The following is a 23354-nucleotide window of genomic DNA, read 5'->3' as shown; positions in this document are numbered from 1 at the left end:
GGCAAACTCGTTATACTTCAAGGCCATGTGGCTTTGTTTCCTTTTGAGATCTGGTCCTTGTCCTACCTTTTCTAACAACTCCAACACAATGCCATGGAAGCCCGCGACAGCATAATTGATTTCTCCTTCCCTCTATCAACGGTTTACATTTGTTGGGAGCAGGACTGAGGCTCCCTTCTCCTTTGAACTCCTAGCTAACCGTGAAGGCATGCTTCAGAGAGCCGTCCTCATTAACATTCCAGGTCCCCCTTCCCCGTCAGCGATAAACGAGCCCTGCATCAATGGCCTCCTTCCTTCCAGTTTTACAAATGAGTGGCTCGGTTCCATGTTTTGCTGCCGATCCAGGTGCCCAGGCGGACAATGCGGGGCTAAGAAGCACGCGGGAGAGACTAAAAATAGAACAGCAGTTTGGACGCATACCAGAGCAGCTACTTCATCTCAACTTGCTTTGCACACTAAGCCTAATGGGATCCATCAGGCATGAGTTCTCTCTCGCGCCTTCTCCCTCCCTCTCCCGTCTTTCCCCAGCTGCCGTCAACCATCAGCGCCTTCCTGGTGAAGGGAGCAGAGGGAGGTCAGGCAAGGGACAAGAAATGTGTGCCCTGGTGGCTTTCGTTACAAGTGCTGGGAGATCTGGGGGCTGCAATTATTCCTTCCCCGCGAGTGTTTCTAGAAAAGAGCAGGGAGGCCCAGCACACTTCTCCCAGGTACACTTTGGTCCAAGATGCCCTTATTGTTTAGCAAAGGCTCAAATACCACTTCCTAAAGGCCCTGGGAAGTGTGACCTAGACCCATGCTCATATGCTCCTTGAGAAGTCAAATACGGAACTCGGCTACACGGAGTGCTGCTCTTACAGGTCCCACCTGTTCTGCTTGAGGCTGAGGACTTGGGAGCAAATGCAGTCACAGGTGGAGGGGCTGTGGTCCATGTAGGCGAGTGGGCAGCACACGACTGCCCAGGGTCCGTGAAAGCTTCCCAGACCCTACCAAGTACGCTGCGATTCTATCCAAAAGCTTTCTCCGATAGAAAATGGAACAAATCAGGGGCGCCTGGGTGACTCAGTCAATTGAACGTCTGACGTTGGCTCAGGCCGTGATCTCACTTTCTGTGGGTTTGAGCCCCCATCGGGCTCTGTGCTGACCAGCTCAGAGTTTGGAGCAGTTTCAGATTCTGTCTCCCTCTCTCTCTGCCCCTCCCCCACCTCGTGCTCTATCTCTCTCTCTCAAAACTAAATAAACATTAAAAAAATTTTTAAAGAGGGGTGCCTGGGTGGCTCAGTCGGTTAAGCGTCCGACTTCAGCTCAGGTCACGATCTCACGTCGGTGAGTTTGAGCCCTGCGTTGGGCTCTGGGCTGATCGCTCAGAGCCTGGAGCCTGCTTCCGATTCTGTCTCCCCCTCTCTCTCTGCCCCTCCCCCGTTCATGCTCTGTCTCTCTCTGTCTCAAAAATAAATAAACGTTAAAAAAGAGAAAAAAAATTTTTAAAGAAAAAAAGAAAATGGAACAAATCAGCACGAAGTTAGGAACATGCTACCTTAGGAACTGTGTTCCTGTCCTGGGACCATTGCTAGCCTTTTGGGCGAGGCTCTTTTGTGTTGTTGCTGTGCTTCCTGATAAAACGTACCTTTCCTGAAGCCTCCCCCCACCCACAGGAGAGTTATAACCCACACCTTTCTCCTTGTTTCTTCTGAAAGGTAATGCGTTTTCCAAACAGCTATGTATTATTCCAACAAGCGCTACTCTTATAGAATCAGAAGCAGGAGGGAAAGATGAATACCACAGTATTTAAAAAATAAAAGCACGTTTCATTGTTTTTGCCTTGGAGATTGGCCAGATAAAACTGAAACAAAATCGATCTAATAGCAGATTGTATCTGGAAGCTTCAGGGAGGTGCCAAGATCTTTTCAATTGTGCTTTGGTTTTATATAATACTAGTATAAAATAAATATGCCACACTACTTCAAGAAAAGTTACACTCCATATAATCACAGCAATAATTAATTCCCCCAAGAATTTCCCACAGAACAAGTTGCAACATGATCATTTAATCCTCCAGCCACCAGAGGACAGAGATGCATCTTCCCTCAGGCGTCCTTCTTTCACGAGGCTCAGTTTACCTCCAGGAGACCCTGGGTCATTTGTTGAACAAATCTACAACCAAAAGCCAGAAAGCCTTCTAGGTTTATCAAAGGTCTGCAGACTAGAAATCAGGCTATCTGGGTTCTAGCCGCGGGGCGAACTTAAACAAGCTTAGGTGACTGTGGGTCCCACTTTTCTATGCATGAAACCACACTGCAGAGGTGCTGGATTTCCCGGGTCCTTTTCAGACGGAAAATTCCAAATGGTTCCAGAAATAAATGATTTAAGAATTACATTTATTTCTGTGCTTTCTTTCTTCCTTTCTGGTTTTTGTTTTAGTTTATTTGTGGGCTCATATAGAGCCACTGATCTTGAAACGTAGTGCCTAATTCTTCAGGATGAGAGGTGTTTTTTCTTTGTGCCATTTTCCCACAGTCTAACCTTCCTCCTCTTTTCATTTGCCGCTAGGAGGTGGGTCTCACTGATTCTTCTTGGTTCATTAGGAAGAAACAGAAAGATCCTGTGTTTTGAGAAACTCTTTCTGGATCATTTCCCAATGATCACAGGACTTTTGCAATCCCTTTGGCAAAGGTGATGGTGACAATGGGGTGTTTGGCAAAGTGGGTGGAGGTGGCTAATGAAGTGGCTGAGGTTAAGAAAAATGCTCTTGGCAAAACATCATGAAACAAGGTCTGGAGTGCTCAGAGCCGAGGGCTTTCCTGCCTTGCTGAGATGACTAAGAAAAACCCAATCTTTAAGTAGGTGATTTCTTTAATAGGAAAAAAAAAAAAGAGTATCAACAACAATAATTTTTCTGAGCACTGAACTGAGAAGTAGCCAGTCCAATACTTAGATTGTAGCCATGCACTGAGATGCTGTTAAATGATACAGAAGTCAAAGGAACTCGGCATAGATTTTGAAGCCGGTCACTGAAATTAAAAAATTACATTTCAAATTTTAAGTGAGTCACTAAATATTAGACTTAAGAATCTGACCTTGCATTGTGCACACCTCACCGCTAAAATCAGTTTTGGTCTGAATCAAGCCTTGAGGCTAAAGGGTTATTTTTACTGAGTCAGCCCTACCTCACTTCCACCCCCAAAATATCTGCAGATGAACGCAGAGGACAGGGATAACATCTAAATAAACCAAGTGTTAATCCTAGTGTCAGTGCTCTATAATAGTTGTTAAAATTCCTTTGATATCCGTGGTCATCAAATTTCTTAGAAACTTCAAGGGTCCAACTTTCGTCACTTGGCCAGGTGTTGTATGTGTGTGTGTGTTTACTTTTTGTTTGTTTGTTTTGCTACCAGTGCTCCCAGCTGTAACACTTTAATGAATGTTTGTGGAACACCAGGGAATAACCCCGGGTAGGAACAGTGGCTGAGGGCTCAGGACAGGTCTCCGAAGGGAGGAGGGGTAACAACGTCCCATTATTAAACCTTGCAAACTAGACACATTTGAGGGTAGTAATTACGGATGTCATTTTATTTACAAGGGTGTGAATCCTTAATGATCGTGTCACCTCCAAAAAAGATTTAAAAAGAGAGAAAGACTTGAAGTTTGTGTTTGGGGTATTTTCTTAGGCATTTTGAGTTAATCAAACAAGAGAGAATTCAACCGGGTCTCAAATGCTACGGAGCTAAAGATGCTTGTGTTCGTCTTACAAATGATTCCTTAAGGGATACTAGCTTTTATCCTTTCCCTATTTTTTTTTTTTTCAACACAAAGACATTCACCTTACCACCCAGAAGACCTCTAGGTTACAACGTAAATGAAACTAGTGTTCTTTACAATTCATTAGCAAACTTGCTTATTTATAGTTGGTACATATTTGTCTTTTCTCTGTGGCGACATACCAAGGTTGAACTATCTCACAGCACAATTGAGCCTTAAGAGATTAGATAGATCGGTAACAGGAAGCAGTAGCACCCCTCCCCCACCCCCCACCCCCCCCCAGCCCCCAAGAATCTTCATATTAGCTTACTACTTAGGCCATAATTAATGTAATACCACCTTGCTCAATAGTTTATGTAGATTATACACATACTTCATATACAGGTATGTTTGTGTGTTTTTTGGAATCAGATGAGCAAGGTGTACGTGTTTCTAAAATTATGCATGTGAGGGACTGGAGAGATTTAAAGAGAAGAGATTTTAAAAAGAAGAAAATGTCCTTGTTAAGAAAATGTAAATTTATCCTCTGGGAGATATAATTATGACAACTCAGTCATTCCTCAAAAGAGTATTTAGAACTTAGGTCCCAGACCTTTAACCATTTAGGGCCGTTAGAGGTACATCTGTCCATGTGATTTTGTTTTGGGTAGGCTTCATCCCAGCACAGAGCCCAACGAGGGGCTTGCACTCATGACCCTGAGATCAAGACCTGAACTGAGATTAAAAGTGGGACACTTAAGTGCTTGAGCCACCCTGGCACCCGTCCATGTCAGTTTATAACGGAGTCCTCGGGGTTTCAGAAAAGTGAAAGGACTTGCCTAAGGTCACATGGCTAGTTAGTGATAGAAGCAAGACTAGAACACAAACCACCATTCCAGCCAAACTTCTACATCCACGGCCACTCCTGACCATAGAGGATATTCTTAGGTATACACATATCACGGTGGTTGCACAAGTGGTTTTGTTAAAAAGTTCTACTGCGACAATAAAGCTTTCAAGATTATGTGAAAAGGGATTGTTCAACTATCTGGCTGTAATCCTTTAATACAGACTAGTGTATCTAATATTACATCTAAGCAGCTTTACTAACATCCCTGGAAGCAACTGCCCATCTCATCAGGAATTAATACACATCTATCTCCTTTGAGATAAGTAAAATACAGTCTTACAAAAGAGTAAACACTTTATTATCTGTACACGAATCAGGTTGGTCTGAGGACACAAGAACATCTGGCTAACTCATAAAAATAGCCCTAAGCGATGGGAGAGCGTTTGTGGTCCGTTTACATTTATCGCAACATCATTTATATGATCTACTCGCTGAGCAGTGAGAGGCCCAGAATGGACACATCAGACAGTTAGGAGCAACATGCCGTGGGTGTTAGCAGTAGGGAAGGCAGAGCAACATGGCCTCTGTCTGAAAGGAGGTCTCTGGAGGAAGAATGCTCTGCAGAACAGGTTTTCTGGGGTTGGGGGGAGCCCTCTGAGAGGGCCTGCAAATGAACAGCCTCTGCTAGAAGAGTGCTTGTAAGTACACACACACAGCATGGCCCTGGGGCTCTGGGGATGGTGGGGGTCACAAGGGTACCACCTGAAGGGTGGGCAGAGGCCCCCGGGGAGGGGCTATGTACTCTTCCTCTCTGAGCAGCCGCAGCAGGATGTTTTTTTTATTCTTGGGCCAGCTGTAGATGTGAGTGTTCTGAAGCCAGGTGGGCACATGCTCCTACGGGAGAGAGAATGACAGGAGTAAAGGCCATTAGAGAAAAACCTGGATTCCAGATCCCCGGCTCCGTTCCCAAACATCTACGGCTTTCCCTGCATGGGCGTTCCCTGCCGAACTATCCTGGGAGTTGTGCTGTTTTGCTTTTGGAAAGGGCTAGCATGTGAGCCTCTCCTGGCTCCGCGTACAAGCTGAATATCTCATTATGGAAACCACATGTGCGCGGCGTTTTCTGTCAGCCTCCCAGGCTACCTGCCCTTTGCATTTCAACGTGCTTTTCACCACCCTCACATGAAAGGGGTAGGACAGAGGTCACGCAGAGTGATGGGAATTCCTTCGTGGCTTCAGAAGAATGCCAAGGCTAGGGGCTTAATCTAATTCGTTTCAGCCACAGATCTGGCCTGCAGCAGCAGGAGCCCAGCAGATCTGTTAGCAGGCAAAAAGCACAAAGCGTGAGCCGGGGATCGTGAGGGTGCGCTTTCTGACCACCCTCGTGGAGTGGACATTCTGTCTGCTGTGGCGTGGACAGACAGACGACGAATCAGGAAAACATATAGTGTGTTTGATGGTGATACATGCCTCGGAGAAAAATGAAACAGAGAAAGGGACTAGGGAGTGCTGGGGCAGGGCTGAAAGGTTGCAGCTTTAAACAGAGTGTGTAGGAGGGGCGCCTGGATGGCTCAGTCGGTTGAGCGTCCGACTTTGGCTCAGGGCATGACCTCACAGTTCATGGGTTTGAGCCCCGCATCAGGCTCTGTGCTGACAGCTCAGAGCCTGGAGCCTGCTTCAGATTCTGTGTCTCCCTCCCTCTCTGTCCCTCCCCTGCTTATGCTCTGTCTCTCTCTCTCTCTCTCTGTCAAAAATAAATAAACATTAAAAAAAAATTTTTTTTTTTTAAACAGAGTGTATAGGAAAGGTCTCACAGAGAAAATGAGCAAAGACCTAAAAGAGCAGAAGGGGCCAGCTTTGTGGATGTCTGGGTCCAGACAGTGCAGAGGCCCTGTGACGGGGGCGTGCCTGGCCTGTTCAAGGAGCAACAGGCCAGTGTGGCCAGAGAGGAGTGAGTGAAATAGAGTAGGAGAGGAGGTCTGGAAGTAGGGGGGCCCGTGTCCCATGGGGCTTTTCTCTGAGGAGATGGGATCCCTTTGGGGACTGCCGGATACACCCAGAAGCAGCACGTGCTACGTGTCAGGCATGGTGCTAGATGTTGATGACACCCAAAGGAAAAGACACAGTTACTGTCTTGAGGAGTTCACAGTCTAATGTTGGAATGTAAACGAAGATGTAAAGAAACTATTTTCTAGGCAATAGTGTACCAAGGGGGCAGGAGGTGGGAGCACAGGCCACAAGGGACTGTCTGACGAAGTTTTAAAAACATTAATAAAACCAACTAAAAGTCGGTCTCCTTTTCCATCACCATATTCCCAACAGTGCATCCACCCCCAACCACATTGACTCAAGGCACTACGACTGAGAGAGCTCAAGAGTATTGGCAAAGGGGGGGCGCCTGGGTGGCGCAGTCGGTTAAGCATCCGACTTCAGCCAGGTCACGATCTCGCGGTCCGTGAGTTCGAGCCCCGCATCATGCTCTGGGCTGATGGCTCAGAGCCTGGAGCCTGTTTCCGATTCTGTGTCTTCCTCTCTCTCTGCCCCTCCCCCGTTCATGCTCTGTCTCTCTCTGTCCCAAAAAAAATAAATAAACGTAGAAAAAAAAAATTAAAAAAAAAAATAAAAAAAAAAAGAGTATTGGCAAAGGGGACGAGAAGTCAGGAGAGGCTAGACAGATTGGGTGATATAAGGATAGGCAAGAGTTGACTACACAGACAAGTCAGGGAAGGGCATTGTAAGTGGGGGGAACAGAAAGTGCGCAGGCACAGAAACATGAAAAAACACGGCAGGTGTGAGGGCATGCTGAAATAGCCCAGTACGACCCGAGCATAGTCACTGTGCACACGGTCGGGAGAGGAGACTGAGCATGTGGGCACAGCCCTCTTCTCAGGGGCCTCATCTGTCACGCTAAGAAAGGTGGATATGATCCCGTGGTTGGTCGGCATCCGCCACATGATTTCTAAGCTGGGGCGAGACAGGGGAGATCTACATTTTGGATGTTCCTCTTTGACGGTGGTGCAGACGATGGCTAGGGAGGGAGACCAGTCAGGAGATGCTGCAGTGGGGCTTTGAGAGCCTGGGCAAGGGATGGACATGCATACCATCGCACAGGGTGTGAGCTTTGTAACTGGAGGCATCCCATTCGTATCAGCTGGACTCTCCCTCCTTCAGCACCTGAGTCTCAAGGCAGTCCTGACATTTAGGGATCCTCCAGGGTGCAGCTGGGCCTGGGCTCAGGGTGCTGTGCTCCAACTCTCAAGACATCCACCACACCTCTGTCTTCCCTTTGCCAAGCCTGGAACGTGGCTTCAGATGGTTTCTGTCCTCCCTCCCCTAACCTGCTGGCATGCTCTTCTGGGGCAAAAACCCACATAGGAACCACAGCAAAGCTCACTTTGGCAACTGTGTAGATTTAATTCCTTTCATCTACAGGTTTGAGAGCTGAGCTATGTGCACCAAAAGACTTCTGTGGCTAGTCAGCAAAAAATGTACATATCTTGACTTTTATGTACAAGAGATAAGAAGTATCAGATGAACAGCCTCTTTTTCTCTCATGAGTTAAAACACAAACTACTTCTTTGTGTGTAATGGCTGTTTGAACAATTAGGGCGGTGATGGTCTATCAGATAACGTCTTAAAACCTTCCTGATCCATGCAGCTGAGCTGAGCGCTCTACGACCTGTGGATCTTTCTGGTAACACTGTTATCTCTAACGACTGATAAAGAGTTCACAAGCTTTTCCACTTAAAATCCCAGATAGCAGACAAAGCAAATCTCGAATTGTTAAGGTTTGTTTGTTTGTGTGCTTATTTCTTTGTTTACCTTCTTAGCGTTTGGGAAGAGCACAGGGATGAATCTGAAATTCATGCTTCCTTGTTTTATGAACTCAATCTGCATCTGGAACAGAAGGAATGTGAAAGTTTGATTTCAGGAATGCGGAGGAGGAGTTAATGGCACCCACAATCATGCAAGGCCCACACAGCGTTTTTATTCTGATTTCGAGTGCCACACACTTCGCCTTTCAGGTGCCCCCCATGACACATGCATGCCATACACACGAATCATTTGTTGAAGGCCTGCCTGTTAAACATCACACTCAGTGCTCGACCTTGGGTTTCAAGGATTAGGATACCCTCCAGGGTGTGCTGAGCTGGCTCCTATTGGCTCACAAAAGCCAGTTGTATGCATCCATTCCTAATTCCTTGTTCAGTGATTTTACACTGGTAGCTTGAAATGGGCCCTAATGAGAGTATTTATACCATGGAAATGGGGAAATGCTACAAATCAGGATTTTTTTTTTTTTGAAAACCAGTTTACCGGAACACTACGGATACAATCCCTATCCTCCGAAAGTCAGCAGATTGGTGCGGAGGAAGAAGGGTAAATTGCCAACCACGGTGCAGTGTGAAAAGTTTAAACAAATTGCTGTGGAAGGCCAAAATGGGGGCCATCCATTCTGCATCAGTGATTTGAAGAGTTACAGGGGATGTGTCACTTAGATACTGGAAGACAAGAATAATTTGATCAGGCAGAGGAAGTGGGGGAGAGGGGAAGGACACTCCCAGCAGACGAAACAGCAAGAGCAAACCTTTGGAGGTGTGAAAGAATTTTAGTGGGGTTGGGGCCAGCCAACAATGCTTTGTGGCTAGAGCACAGGATGGGCTAGGGAGGGGATGGGAGATGAGGCTGGGCGGGGTGGGGGGGGGGGTCAACCGTGAGGAGCTCTGCCTGCCACAGAACATGTAGGTTCCCCACACGGTTCCAGTTTGCTCTGACACTGCTGTGGCCCCAAAAGACTCAGCTGCCAAGAACTGTATCAAAACCAGAATTTTCAAGATGAGCGGAGCTGGGAGTCTTCCCAATCCTGTGACCAGCACAAAGCTCTCAGTCAGTCATCTGATGACAAGGAGATGAGGAATTATGTGTCCCCAAGTATTTCATCTTCCAATTGATTTTTAAAACTGAGAAATCTTCATTGTGCAGGGGAATACAAACAGGACAGAGAAGTGACAGTGGTGACAGTTGGTTTTTGAAGTCACCATAGAAACCCACAAACACAGTCTCACGTGTGCGCACTCACACACACACACACACCACACACAAATGCCCCACACGGTGTTTTCTCAGAACCGCTGTCTTTTAAAATCCAGAGGACCAAAAGCATATTTTAAAATGACCCACGTACAGTGCAACTGAAAGCACCAATCATCAGGACAAACACGTGAAAGGAAGGGCACAGGGTTTAGAAGCTAAAAGTAAAGAACTGGATTTCACCTCTGACTTCCCAGGACCCTGTCTCTAAAATTTTGCTTGTCTGCTAGGCTACCCAGCCTGCCGGCGGGCCAGACAGCAGCAGCGGATTATAGTTTTCTCTCGTATTTCCAGATACCGGCTTTTCGTGAAGTCACTGGCTCTCTAATGTGGTTACTCCTGGGTACCTTTTCACTCCCTCTGTCCTAGAGGTTTCTGCTGCCTGGAGGGGACCTGGAGGTCAGCCAGCTGGGCAGGAAGGCACTTCTGTATCAGGCCTCTTCAACTCCTTCAGTGATAAGGAAGGGCCCAAGACATCCATGTCCCCAGACACTGAGTTTGGAGACAATCTGGTTCATGGCTGGGCACAGTCAGACAAACTCTGAGGTTGAGCTGCGTTTTACTGCCTGGCGTGGCCACACACCAGCAGACCTTGACAGGTTTCCTCAGGAACTGGCAGGGACCTGGAGCCCTTCCCACACACCAGCTGTCAGCTCCCAGGACTGGCAGGTTCCTAGAGATGCAGACAGGACATTGAGTGCTTTGGGGCCAGCCAGACATGCAGCAGACAGCCAAGGGATGGCAGCACCCGCAGCCAGCCGTGACCCTTTTCTGGGCCCTGTCCAACCCCCAGGGGGCTGTCAGACTGGGAGAGGATGAACAGGGGGGAGGCTTAGCTCCTGATTCCCTGGCCTTACTTACTCTCTGACCTCACCACCTTGCCTTGGGTTGGTTCTGAACTCGCACAAGTGGTCGGCACTTGGTAGAATAGGAGACAGATGGGGAACCCCCACCCACTCTGCCTTTTTCCTGTGCTCCTGATCCCAGGACAGACCTGGACTTAAGTCAGCTTCCGCTGAGGTAAAGCTGCATGTCCCTTGCCTGCCTGTGTCCTGCCTTGTGCTGCTTACTTATTCTGTCGGGGCCACTTCGGTGTCTTGCCTCATCTTCCTGTCTTAGTCAGTGATCCTTTCTGCGCATTCCAGGTGCCTGTGGAATGTTACCGTTGAAATGGAGCTTACAAGTTCTAGTCCAGTGGATTTCAAGCCTTTTCAAATCTCAAAATCCTTGGTAAACAAGCCTGAGAAAAGCAAACCAGCTGTGGCTGAGTTGGGGTTGGAGGCCCAGAGCCGCTCTGACCCCTGCGAGAGCCCATCAGGGACATTTTGACCCGCAGGACATTTTGAAAGTCACAAGTCTAGTCCAGCGCCCGAGTCAAGCAGGGACCATCTCCACAGCATCTCTGTAATCCTGGAAAGCAGGGAGATTGCTAGCTCACAAAACAGCCAATTCCAAAGCTGGGTGGTATTTTCGGTCAGAATGTTTTGCCAGATGCTGAGCACGCCTAACTTCCTATAAATTTTTCCCACTGGTTTTAGTTTGACCAGATCCCATAGTTTAGGTGTGGCCGTGGATGGTTGCTCACCTATCATGAGCTAAGAACAGTCCCTTCCCTTGATGTGAGCATCGATATGTACGTCACGAACGATTTCATTCGATCTTTACAACACTGTAAGTATTAGTGACCCATTTTATGATTAGGGACGTGGAGGCACAGAGAAGCTTAAGCAGTTGGCCCGCAGTCACACAACTGTACATGAGGAAGCAGAATTTGAACCGGGTCTATCTGACACAACAGCACGGGTCCTTTTCACTATGCTACTCTGCCTCTCTGGTGAGGCAGGGGTCAGAATAGGACACAGATGCAGGAGCCCGCTCTCCGCACAGCCCTGTCCCCTGCCCTCTTGGGACTTCACATTCATTGGTAAACAACCAAGTCAGCAGAGCACTGTTTTCCAGAGCCTTGGACGTTCCAGAGCACATGTGAATCTCCCCTTGCTCCTGATAGGAACGGAGTCCCAGAGACGTGGTCGCTTAAGACAGAGCCAGAACCAACACCCCCCACTGCTGCCTGGGCTTCTTCACCCATCATCATGCCACCTTCAGTTGGTTTCTAGTGAAGGACAGGCCTTCACAGAAGAAAGAGCCCCTCTCCGAGGGGCGGCGAGGTGCTGCGGTCCCCCCACCACTCACCATTCGATGAATGTACTTAGTATGTAAGCCATGCTCATCCTCGTCCAGCTGTGATTCAGCACCTTCCACATCCTGTTTGTATTTGGGGCTGATTGCTACAATTATCATCACTGTCTTCTGTTAATGAGAGAGAAAGCATGTTTATGGAAGTGTAAAGTGTGGTCCATTTGGTGAAGGCAGGCTGGAAACTGGCCAGCAGGACTGTAAGCGTCGTGACATGCTCCAGAGTGGAGGGCCTGGCTCATTCTCTGCCCAGGGTGAAAGGCACTGGCCTCCACTCTTAACAGGCTCCTGTCTCCCCTTCTCCCTCCCCTCCGTCTCCCTCCCGGCTCCCTTGAAATGCAGAGCAAATGGCTCTGTGAGGAGCTCTCCTAAATGGAGGCGGTTTTGCCCACCATTGTCCACAACCATCACTAATAAACGTCTAATGAAAGCCGGAATCGCTAAGTGACTGTGCATCGTGGCAAAAAGGCTCCGGAACATCACCGATGAAAAGCCCCCTCCCTCCGGCAGCTGGGTGTAAGCTGTCAGTTACTGCACTCTTGACTGCCCTGCGTGCCACGCGCGCTTACGAGTCAGCACAGCCAGGAGGAGCAGCCCCTTCAACACAAAGCAAACATCAGGCTGCAGACAAAAGGAAAAGCCACAAAACCCCAGCCTGCTGAGACTCTCTCCCCCACTGCTCTCTCCAAAAGAAGCAGCTGAAGCAGCCGACATGGACACACTGGCAGCAATCAATTTCTATCTTGTTAAAGCACAAAGTGTCCCAGTGGTCAGTATAGATTCTGTCAGTGGAAAACAAATCACAGGGCTCCGAGTGGGCGCCTGGATTGGGGAGGGGGGACGGTTGCTGCACAGGGAGCCTCCCGGGAAAGCTCTGGAGCCCAATCCTGCAAAACACTTGGGGTAGCCTCAGATTAAATTGAATTCTGTCACTCCCTCCCCACTCCCTGCCTTCATTTCCTCCTTTCCTATTCTGGTCAAAAAATTGTTTGCTCTGATTGTTATCAACCACCTGTGTCTGGTTTGACCGTTATTTCCTGCCTGTGCATGTCCAGAAGGGTGACCCCATCCTTCCTTTCCAGGTCTTTGCGCGGCTGCCAACAAGGGAGGCTTTGTTGGGACTTTCTCGGCTTTGGACTTGGTGGGTTTGCCAATTGCTCCTTTCATAAAATAGCCCCATAAGCACATTGTCTTTCCCACCAGCCAACGAGCTCAGAATTTTGGAATGTACTTACATCTCTAAGGTAGCGTTCCATCCACTTGATGATATCAATGCCTCGGATTCTATCCTCAAATATGTCAATCTACAAGAAAAAGACATGGGAGGTGGCTCTGAATGAGAAGCTTTCTCTAGTTGCAGAGCAAGAGAAAACACGAGACTATATGCATTTAAGAATGAAAAAATTATGAGCACTTTTTGCAGAGAGCAGCATATAAGTCTAAAAGCCAAAATACAATTTTCTTAAAGTGTTCCCTACTTCAACATTAGTAGGCATTTAAGTATTTAATATCCGTAATTAGGATATAGTGGTACACATCAAAATGTATCTTTGGCTACACAATAATTATGTTTTAAAAATCTGAGAGATATAGTAGACTACCAAGTTGGATATAAGCCAGCAAAAAAAAAAAAATTTTATATATATATATATATATATATATATATATATATATATATATATCTGTAATATGAAAGGCAAACACGATATGATTCTGGAGCATTTTAATGGATGTGTGGCGTGCAAGTACTGAGATATAGTTCTCGTGCTTTACTTGCATTAGCCAGGTCATTATTATGGTATTATGTCCAGTTTCTATCTATACATTTAAGAAGGATTGTATGAAGCTTGGAGCAAATCCAAGGAACAGTCACAAAAACAATTACTGAGATGGTGGGAAAAGGTTTATGATGAAAGTCAAGAAGCAGAACCTCCTGGGCCTTGAAAAGATAGATATTAAATATCAAGTCTTTGAAGGAGTATTTGAAGGAGAGAAAAACCAGTTACTTTCTGTTTTTTCAGAAGACCAAATAAGAAGGCCTTTCTGGGGCTCAGGCTTTGCCCTGCAGCCAGAGAGTAATGTACATGTGTACAGGGTGCTCTTGTTTGGAAGAGGGATTATATACAAGAATGGGTGACTCGGGGAGAGTGTCCTTGAGGAGGAGTTATTTGGTTCGGCCACACCGTTCTCAGATCAGTTGTCCTAAATGTCACTCCGCCATTTAAGTCCTAGCTGTTCAGTGAGTTCTCCATGCCATCCGTGACCCAGCCTTACCTCTTGTTTCATGTGCCCTGTCTACTTTACTCCCCCACACCCCAATAGCATAGCCCAAGCCTCCCTGCTCTGTGACTCCTCCCCACTCGCTGACTTCCTCCTCCTCACCTCACCCGACTCAGCCCCACTGTGACCAGTAGTGTTAGACACTTAACACATCATTATAACATCCTTTCATTCACTGTATGACTCATTTATGTCTGCCTTATCTCTTCAACCTAGTTCTGATCTTCCTGTGGAATGAGAAAGTGCCTCGAGAACACCAAACTGTCAAACACATACAGTATATAATACAAGTTCAGAATATGTTTCTTTACCGATGGCACATTAAAAATAGAATGGCTTTCCTTTTGGTTTGGATGATTCCTGCTTTAAAATGTCTGATAGCCAATGACCACATGAGGTGATCTCGAGAAAGCTTGTAGCTCTCTGTGACTGTATCAGGAATTCATTTCTATTATATGAGACAGAAGCAATATAATGTTGGGGTTGAGAAGGAACGGACAGCTTGGCTCTACTCTTGGTTCTACTGTTGGCTTCTGCACTTCCTGCTTGCATAACTTTAAAACGTTACGGAAACTCTCTAAGTCTTATTATCCTTATTTGTAATATGTGGTTACTAAACCTACTTCCAAGGATGGTTATGAGGATTAAAACAATTGGTTATGAAAAAGATATATCATAATGCCAGGCTTGAAGTAAGTACTCAATGAATGGTAATTTTTGTTGTTAACTGAGCACCTAAATTATTCCCTGCTACTGAGGTGGACTTTCTGGGAGGCACAATGTGCTTGATATCTCTCATTTGTCTCTCCAGGTCTCTACCAAAGTCCACAGCATCTGTCAGGCCAACTTTTCCACACAGCCGCTGTTAAAGGCCACATTGTTTCCCCCAAAACTCACATGTTGAAGTCTTAACCTCCACTGACTCAATGTGACTATATTTGGAGATAGAGCCTTGAGAGAGGTGATTAAGGTAAAATGGGGTCATGAGGGTGGGCTCTGATCTAATAGGACTGGTGTCCTTAGAAGAGATTAGGACACACAGAGGGAAGACCGGTGAAGACACAGGAAGAAGACGGCCACCTGCAAACCAAGGAAGAGGCCCGTAATGAAACCAATCTTGCCGACACCTTTATCTTGGACATCCAGACTCCAGAACTATAAGGAAATAAATTTCTTTTGCTTAAGCATGTGGTACTTCATGGCAGCCCTAGCAACCCATACGGCCTCCCTCTTCAGATTGCCATAGCCACTGTTCCCTTGCCTCTTTAGACTTAGGGGTGGTGGCAACTTCCTGCTGTTGCTGTAGGCCCAGGATATGCTCTGTTCCCTGAGGATTTCTTAAAATTTACCTAGAACTTTGAAAATAGTCCTTTCGGGGCACCTGGGTGGCTCCGTCGGTTAAGCGTCCGACTTCGGCTCAGATCATGATCTCACAGTTCGTGAGTTCGAGCCCCGCGTCGGGCTCTGTGCTGACAGCTCAGAGCCTGGAGCCTGCTTCACATTGTGTCTCCCTCTCTCTCTGCCCCTTCCCTGCTCATGCTGTATCTCTCTCTGTCTCAAAAATAAATAAACATTTTTTAAAAAATTAAAAAAAAAAAAAAAAGAAAATAGTCCTTTCATTAAACTTTCCTTAAATTACCCATTAAGTGTTTTTCTCCACTAAGGGACTCTTGATGTATCAATATAGTAACTTAGCTGTCCAGGATGGGGCTCTGTGATTCTAATACAAGGCTTCATGGTGATACAAATTAAGGACAGATTTAAATTCCGTCTAAGGCGTCCCTGACTCTTAAGTTCATAAAAACCTGTCTTCTTCTCCAAGGGCAATCAGTATGCTTTTTTGGAAATGACCAAAAGTAAGATCTTTTCTGCAAATGTTGGCCTTAGGACCTGTAATTTGATTTTACATCCTGGTTGCCGCAGTGCTTTCTTTCTCTAGAAACGAGAAATTGAAATGTTGGCTTCTATACAGTCACTTAAGTTGGAATGTATAAATTGTATCCATTTTTAACCTTGTAGACGCTCCTATTAAAAAAAATTATAGAATAAAGAGAAATTCAATAAAAACTGTTAAATAACGCTAAGTAATGTTTAAAATTGACATTTAGTTGCTAAGTATTCTCTTTTTATCCTTCCACATTCCTATTCATAGATATTTTCCTTAATTTTTCATCACTCTCTAGAATTTACTATCACTCAATACCCAAAGGGGGCCTCTGGGAAGGAAGAGAAGTGAGCTCAGTGTTTTAGGAAAGCCAGTCCTTTGAGTCGCCTCCTGTGGTATTTTGTTTATCCTACAGAAGAACTTACATGACTTTAAGCTGTGCTGTTGGAAGGCACTGCAGGGAAACTTGAGGAGTGTGTGCTTCCTGAGATTTCTTGGGCCAACGTCACAGTGAACTGCAGGGCTGGGTTCTCTACCTCCCCTAGAACTAGACGAGACCAGCTGAGAATCAGGCCATGTATTCCCTGCCCAGAGGGGCTGCTGCTGCATCAAGATGTGGAAGGCAGCTGTGCACAGTGGGCCTTGACCTCAGACCTTACAGCCTAGTGCCCGACAGAAGGGCCTTGTACAATAAGCAGGTGGCCTGGTTAAGCCTGAGGCCTCCTGCATCACAGGAAACGCAACCAAAGCAGACTTGCTTGGTTAAAAAAAAAAAAAAAAAAAGAAAGAAAAAAGAAAAAAAGGGCAAAGGTAGAAAGTGCATTAAGAGCCTGGCATTTCCTTTGCGTAGGGGGCCAAGCTGCGTCTGTGGTCAGCGCCGACTACCACCGTTCCGGCTGTTCAGAGGTTCTCAGGGTCCCTCCAAAAGCACACAAGAAGTAACTGCTGGAGACTCTGGAGAGTTTAAAATCTAGAAAATAATTACCTACATCTATAAGCGTTTAGCTCCTAATCACGTAACTCAGACAATACAGTTTAAAACTTCAACAGCTATTTTGTTTTGCTTCTCATTGTACTTGCTTTATTATTTTTTTAAGTTTATTTATTTCTGAGAAAGCACAAGCGCATGCACACGCATGAGTGGGGGAGGGACAGAGAGAGAGGGAGACACAGAATCTGAAGCGGGCTCCAGGCTCTGAGCTGTCTGCACAGAGCCTGACACGACGCTCGAACTCACGAACCATGAGATCATGTCCTGAGCCTAAGCTGGATGCTTAACTGACTGAGCCCCACCCCCCCAGCTGCCCCTCATTGTACTCACAAGTCTTCTCTTTGGAGAAAATACTTACTGCAGTTTGGAAGCCATTTACCAACAAAAAGTTCACGAATTTCACCACCTCCGTGGCTGTGTCCATAGAATAAGTGATAAAGACTTTCCCTAAGAGAGAGTTTTCACATTTATTAGAAACTAGTCAAATCATTCTATTCTGAACACTTGTAAATTGTATGCAATGTTTCTTGTCTTTTTAGACTTATAAAGTGAAACTTTATCTGGGGTTGGTCTGAGGGCTTATGCCTGCAGCTGTGTGCATCACTAGGCCCCAAGGGGCTGCAGGGGTCTGTCCGAGGGGCTGCAGACTGCCCAGTGTGCATGGGAAGAACAGTGCTGGTGGCCTGAGCCAAGCCAAGGAGGTCTGCTGAAAAATCACACAATGCATTAACAACATCTATCACCCAGAACCTGAGGGGCCTTAAGATCAGGCCACCTCCTGGTTTCTTAGAGACACTTGGCACTGTGCCTGAGGAATACTCTCACAGCAGGCCAAGAAGCTGAACCTTGCTAAGGGGCCACCCAGCAGTGTCCTCTTTTGATCTCATGATGCTCTCTGCTCCCCGAGCTCTTGCTCAACAAAAGCAAGTGGGAGGAGTGGGAAAAACGCCAGGAAATGAGGGTACACCAAAGCATGGATCGGGAATGTTAGTAGGAACTTCAGCAGCTTGAAGGACAGATTCCACCTCTGGGCATCCAGTGTCACTTATTCTCTGGCTCCTCCCTGGGTCAGCCTGGAGCAACAGATGGCATTGTGCCCACAGACTTGACCCAGTCAGGATGGCAAGCCAATGTTTTCTCAGGCTAAAATCTTGGGGAAATTTCTGGGTAGCATGTTAATGTGATAGATGAATAATCTCTGTGTGCTGGCTTTTAGCCTGGAAGAGACAAGCTCAATATCAGGAAGTCCCTGGGGCAGGAGGTGGAGAAGAAAGGAAAGTTGGGGAGAAAATATGAGTTTGTATGTATTCATCTATGCTTGGGCTCTGGACTTTTGAAACAAATATCTCAAATAGAAGCGTGTACAATGCTCATACTGACTCATTTAAGCAGCCCGACATATCGATGGCCCTCAATGTATTCTTAACACCTAATATTCAACCAATTCCTAGGTAAAAATTTCCAAACTCCTTTATAGATTATGGTAAGATAACTATGATCTGTAGATTGACATGAGGATTATATCCTATGCAGGACAGCATCCATTCTCCAGAAGTGCTCAAGATTAAAATGTATAAGATTTTGAAAAGATTCAAAAAATTTTTTTGGATGATAAACAACAATGGATCCTTGCCATAGAAATCTTCCAGAGCCCTAAATGACTAATGAGCACAGATTCTCCCGATAGGAGTTAGCAAATGCAGAAGGCTTAATTTTCAAGTTTGGTTCAAAGAGGCACCCAGGTTTGTAAAGGGCTTATTAGAATTACCTGAACTTCTCTAGCAAGCACAACAGAATATAACAATTTCACAAGTAGTGGCTGTTTTCATAAGATTTCTGGAACTTACTGTCCTGACTGACCTTAATATGAGAACATTTTGGTGATATTTCAACATTTCTGGTTCTGGCTGCAAAATCTGGAAAAAGAATCATCACCTGACACTTAGTCGAATGTTTCTTTAAATAAAAGGCTTGGTTTGCATTGGTTGTAAAACAGTATGGAGAATGTGAGACCGCTTTTTCCAAACAAGATTGCTCATTCCTACAGGAAATGACCTCGTTCCTGATGGCTGTTGCTAATTTATGGTGAAACACTAGGTCCCTGGCCAATACCACATGGACATCCAATCAATTTACCCAGGGACAAGTCCACTCAAGAGCATCATTTAGAAGAGAGAAGCGTTGGAGTTATTTGTTGTTGGAGTATACGTTTAAGAAAATCTAATGGTAAGCATTTTGTGAGTTTTGCTGGTAGTGTCAGCATCACTAAAAACGATTCATATAAAATGCTGGTTACTTTTTAAAGCAAAAAGTAAGGAAGTGAAATTTATTTCACTCTGTGTATGAGGAATACCCAAGGTCAGGGATGAAAAATCATCAAGTACTCTCTAAGTAGAAGACCTGACAAAAAAGAAGGAAAAACAACATTGCAAACAACTTACGTAATTCTTCTGGCAAATTGCTTGTTTTCAGAGTTCCTCTGGCTGGAAGGTTACTAGGGGGTCTGGGGACAGCAGCTGGGGATGGAGCCTGGGGAGCTGGTGGTCTCAACTCTGCAGGACACTCCAAGGACTCCTCAGGAACTCCTGCTCGATTAGGTGGCTGATGATATAGTTGGTCCCTGGAAAAGAATACATTTATGGTAAAATTTTCATTTTTTTACAAAGGCAAACCTAGCAAGACAGAAAGCCTTTAAGAACTATGGGAATATACCAGTGAGCTATCTCTCTCCTCTCCCTCCATTTCTTTCCTGAGCCAGAGGGATGAGGGTTGCTCCATTGAATTTCAGTCAAGTAATTCAGCGGGCTGCCATTTGTAAGGACCTGTGCTAGGGGTCGAAAGAGGGAGCAAGACCTGCGTAGGAAGAACAAATATTGTTAAAATGTCGATACTACCCAAAGCAATCTACATATTCAATGCAATCCCTATCAAAATAACACCAGCATTCTTCACAGAGCTAGAACAAACAACCCTAAAATTTGTATGGAACCAGAAAAGACCCCAAATAGCCAAAGCAATCCTGAAAAAGAAAGCCAAAGCAGGAGGCATCACAATCCCGGACTTCAAGCTTCACTACAAAGCTGTAATCATCAAGACAGTATGGTACTGGCACAAGAACAGACACTCAGATCAATGGAATAGAATAGAGAACCCAGAAATGGACCCACAAACGTATGGAAACTAATCTTTGACAAAGCAGGAAAGAATATCCAATGGAATGAAGACAGTCCCTTCAGCAAGTGGTGCTGGGAAAAGTGGACAGCGACATGCAGAAGAATGAACATGGACCACTTTCTTACACCATACACAAAAATAAACTCAAAATGGATGAAGGACCTCAATGTAAGACAGGAAGCCATCAAAATCCTCAAGGAGAAAGCAGGCAAAAACCTCTTTGATCTTGGCCACAGCAACTTCTTACTCAACACGTCTCCAGAGGTAAGGGAAACAAAAGCAAAAGTGAACTATTGGGACCTCATCAAAATAAAAAGCTTCTGCACAGTGAAGGAAACAATCAGCAAAACTAAAAGGCAACCGACAGAATGGGAGAAGATATTTGCAAATGACATATCGGATAAAGGGTTAGTATCTAAAATCTACAAAGAACTTATCAAACTCAACATCCAAAAAACAAATAATCCAGTGAAGAAATGGGCAAAAGACATGAATAGACACTTCTCTGAAGAAGACATCCAGATGGCCAACCGACACATGAAAAAATGTTCAACATCACTCATCATAAGGGAAATAAAAATCAAAACCACAATGAGATACCACCTCACACCTGTCAGAATGGCTAACATTAACAACTCAGGCAACAACAGATGTTGGCAAGGATGCAGAGAAAGAGGATCTCTTTTGCATTGTTGGTGGGAATGCAAACTGGTGCAGCCACTCTGGATAACAGGATGGAGCTTCCTCAAAAAATTAGAAATAGAACTACCCTATGACCCAGCAATTGCACTACTAGGTATTTATCCAAGGGATACAGGTGTGCTGTTTCGAAGGGACATATGCACCCCAATGTTTACAGCAGCGCTATCAACCATAGCCAAAGTATGGAAAAAGCCCAAATGTTCATCGATGGATGAATGGATAAAGATGTGGTATATATATGTGTATGTATATGTATATATAATATATGTATATATATATGACATATATATACATATATTATATATACATATACTATATATATAATATATATATACATACCTGTATATATATATATAATATATATATATATACACACATACACAATGGAGTATTACACGGCAATCAAAAAGAATGAAATCTTGCCATTTACAACTATGTGGATGGAACTGGAGGGTATTATGCTAAGTGAAATTAGTCAGTCAGAGAAAGACAAATATCATATGACTTCACTCATATGAGGACTTTAAGACACAAAAAAGATGAACATAAGGGAAGGGAAATAAAAATAATATAAAAACAGGGAGGGATACAAAACAGAAGAGACTCTTAAATATGGAGAACAAACAGAGGGTTACTGGAGGGGTTGTGGGGGGGAGGGGATGAGCTAAATGGGTAAGGGGCATTAAGGAATCTACTTCTGAAATCATTGTTGCACTATATGCTAACTAATTTGGATGTAAATTAAAAAAAATAAAATTAAAAAAATAAAAGAATATGAACAGGAAAAAAAAAGAAAAGAAAAAGAAACAGAAGATTCGATTTCTCCATGCAAGGACTGTCTAATTGGGAAGATAAGTAGTATGTGCAAGGCAGACCTGGTCTCCAAAGAAAAAAGGAATATAATGGTTGACACACAAGGTTGGTGTTATAGGCATTCAGATAAAAAGACAGGATTTTTAACTCATGGTAGAGAACATTTCATTATGTATCAAAAGGTAGAAAAGGCCGTGTAGGTTTAAGTATTTATGTTGTTAATATATGGATGAAAATCTGATTTTGAGGAGCTTTTAATGAAGTTTCTACCACATTGTTACATGTTATTATTAGTATTATTTTTGTTTTGGTCACCAGTATTCCCATGAACATTGCACTGAGAGGAACACACAGATGCACTCAAGTGAGATCTGGAAAACCAGAGGAAATATGCTTCTGCCACTTCTGTGGTTTCTGTTGATAAGTGCTACCATCAGGTGCTGAGTTCCTGGGGAAGCACCCCAGTGTCCCATTACCAGCTCCCATGTCAAGGTGAGGGCAGAGGCATCCATTGTTGGCCAGTGCAGAGCCAGCAGGCACAGAATGGACCCAATAATTGCAGCGCCGGTGGCTTCCTGATCCTGGACTGTACGGTGGCGACATGGCCTTGAATGGAGGGTTCTCTGATGGCTTTCTGATCTTCTGCCTCTCCCACTGTGACGGAGGAAGCAGCTTTTTTGGCATCCTGTTCTTTGGTGCTGCTCTGGGGTCATTCCTGGAAGCCTGGCCTGAAGCTTGCCCTTCTAACCTCCAGCGATTCTGTAAGCACCCGATTCCCTGCATTAAATCCTTTCTGCTGAAAATAGCTATTTTCTATAACTGAATCCTGACCGATAGGGGGACTACAGCTGCATCTGTAATGTTTTATTTCTTTAAAAAGGCTCTGGACTATGTATGGCAGTATGTTCACATACAAAAAATCTAGGGAGTGGGAACGTGGATGTTTGTTGTTTGTTGTGTGCTTGAGATTGTTTTATATTCTAATATTTTTTAAGTTTATTTATTTTGAGAGACAGAGCATGAGCAGGGGAGAGGAGAGAAAGGGGGAGAGAGAGTATCGCAAGCAGGCTGCACAATGTCAGCATATAGCCCTACATGGGGCTCGATCCCATGAACTGTGAGGTCATGACCTTAGCCAATATCAAGAGTTGGCTGCTTAACAGACTGAGCCACACAGGTGTCCCTTTATATTCTGAATTTTAAAAACGGTTTTGATGACAAAATCCATGTGTATATGCCCAGTTTTTGTAGATTGTTGCATATGCTCATATTTTTACCCAAAAGAGTATTACAAATTTTGAAATTCTTATGCAACAGGATTTAAAATAAAATTACACAGAATCTCAAGTATACTATATTTTTCCTTTTTTTTTTTTTTTAATGTTTTATTTTATTTTTGAGAGAGAGACACAGTGTGAGTGGGGGAGGAGCAGAGTGAGAAGGAGACACAGAATCCAAAGCAGGATCCAGGCTCTGGGCTGTCAGCACAGAGACCATCACGGGGCTTGTGAGACCACAACCCGAGCTGAAGTCGGCCACCCAACCAACTGAACCACCCAGGCGCCCCAAGAATACTTACTATATTTCTAAAGTGTGAATGTTTGAGGAACTTATTTTTATTTTATATTTTTATTAAT

At 44.9% G+C, this 23354-nt stretch overlaps 1 protein-coding gene across 4 annotated transcripts in view; it reads right to left on the bottom strand.

Moving 5' to 3' along the window:
• Positions 1-4921: 4921 nt before the first annotated feature.
• Positions 4922-23354, bottom strand: part of TRAF3IP2 (TRAF3 interacting protein 2) — a 44333-nt gene continuing 25900 nt past the window's right edge. For 2 of the 4 annotated variants that reach the window (XM_047101574.1, XM_047101575.1), the window contains exons 4-9: positions 19470-19648; positions 17387-17475; positions 13108-13176; positions 11870-11986; positions 8408-8482; positions 4922-5479 (exon numbers count right to left, since the gene is read on the bottom strand). In XM_047101574.1, coding sequence (XP_046957530.1) covers positions 5333-5479; positions 8408-8482; positions 11870-11986; positions 13108-13176; positions 17387-17475; positions 19470-19648 — 676 coding nt within the window. In that variant the 3' untranslated portion in view covers positions 4922-5332. Of the gene's footprint in view, positions 5480-8407; positions 8483-11869; positions 11987-13107; positions 13177-15501; positions 15562-16462; positions 16674-17386; positions 17476-19469; positions 19649-23354 lie in introns of those variants that run through there. The other 2 variants (XM_047101576.1, XM_047101578.1) reach the window with 2 other exon arrangements.

The sequence above is a fragment of the Lynx rufus genome, unplaced genomic scaffold (genome assembly GCF_022079265.1).
Source record: "Lynx rufus isolate CCGP_SWC_20201006 ecotype Redwood Valley unplaced genomic scaffold, mLynRuf1.p SCAF_6, whole genome shotgun sequence".
Taxonomy (NCBI): Eukaryota; Metazoa; Chordata; class Mammalia; order Carnivora; family Felidae; genus Lynx; species Lynx rufus.
Note: the sequence above shows the minus strand (reverse complement) of the source record. Positions and strands in the feature narration are given on the sequence as shown.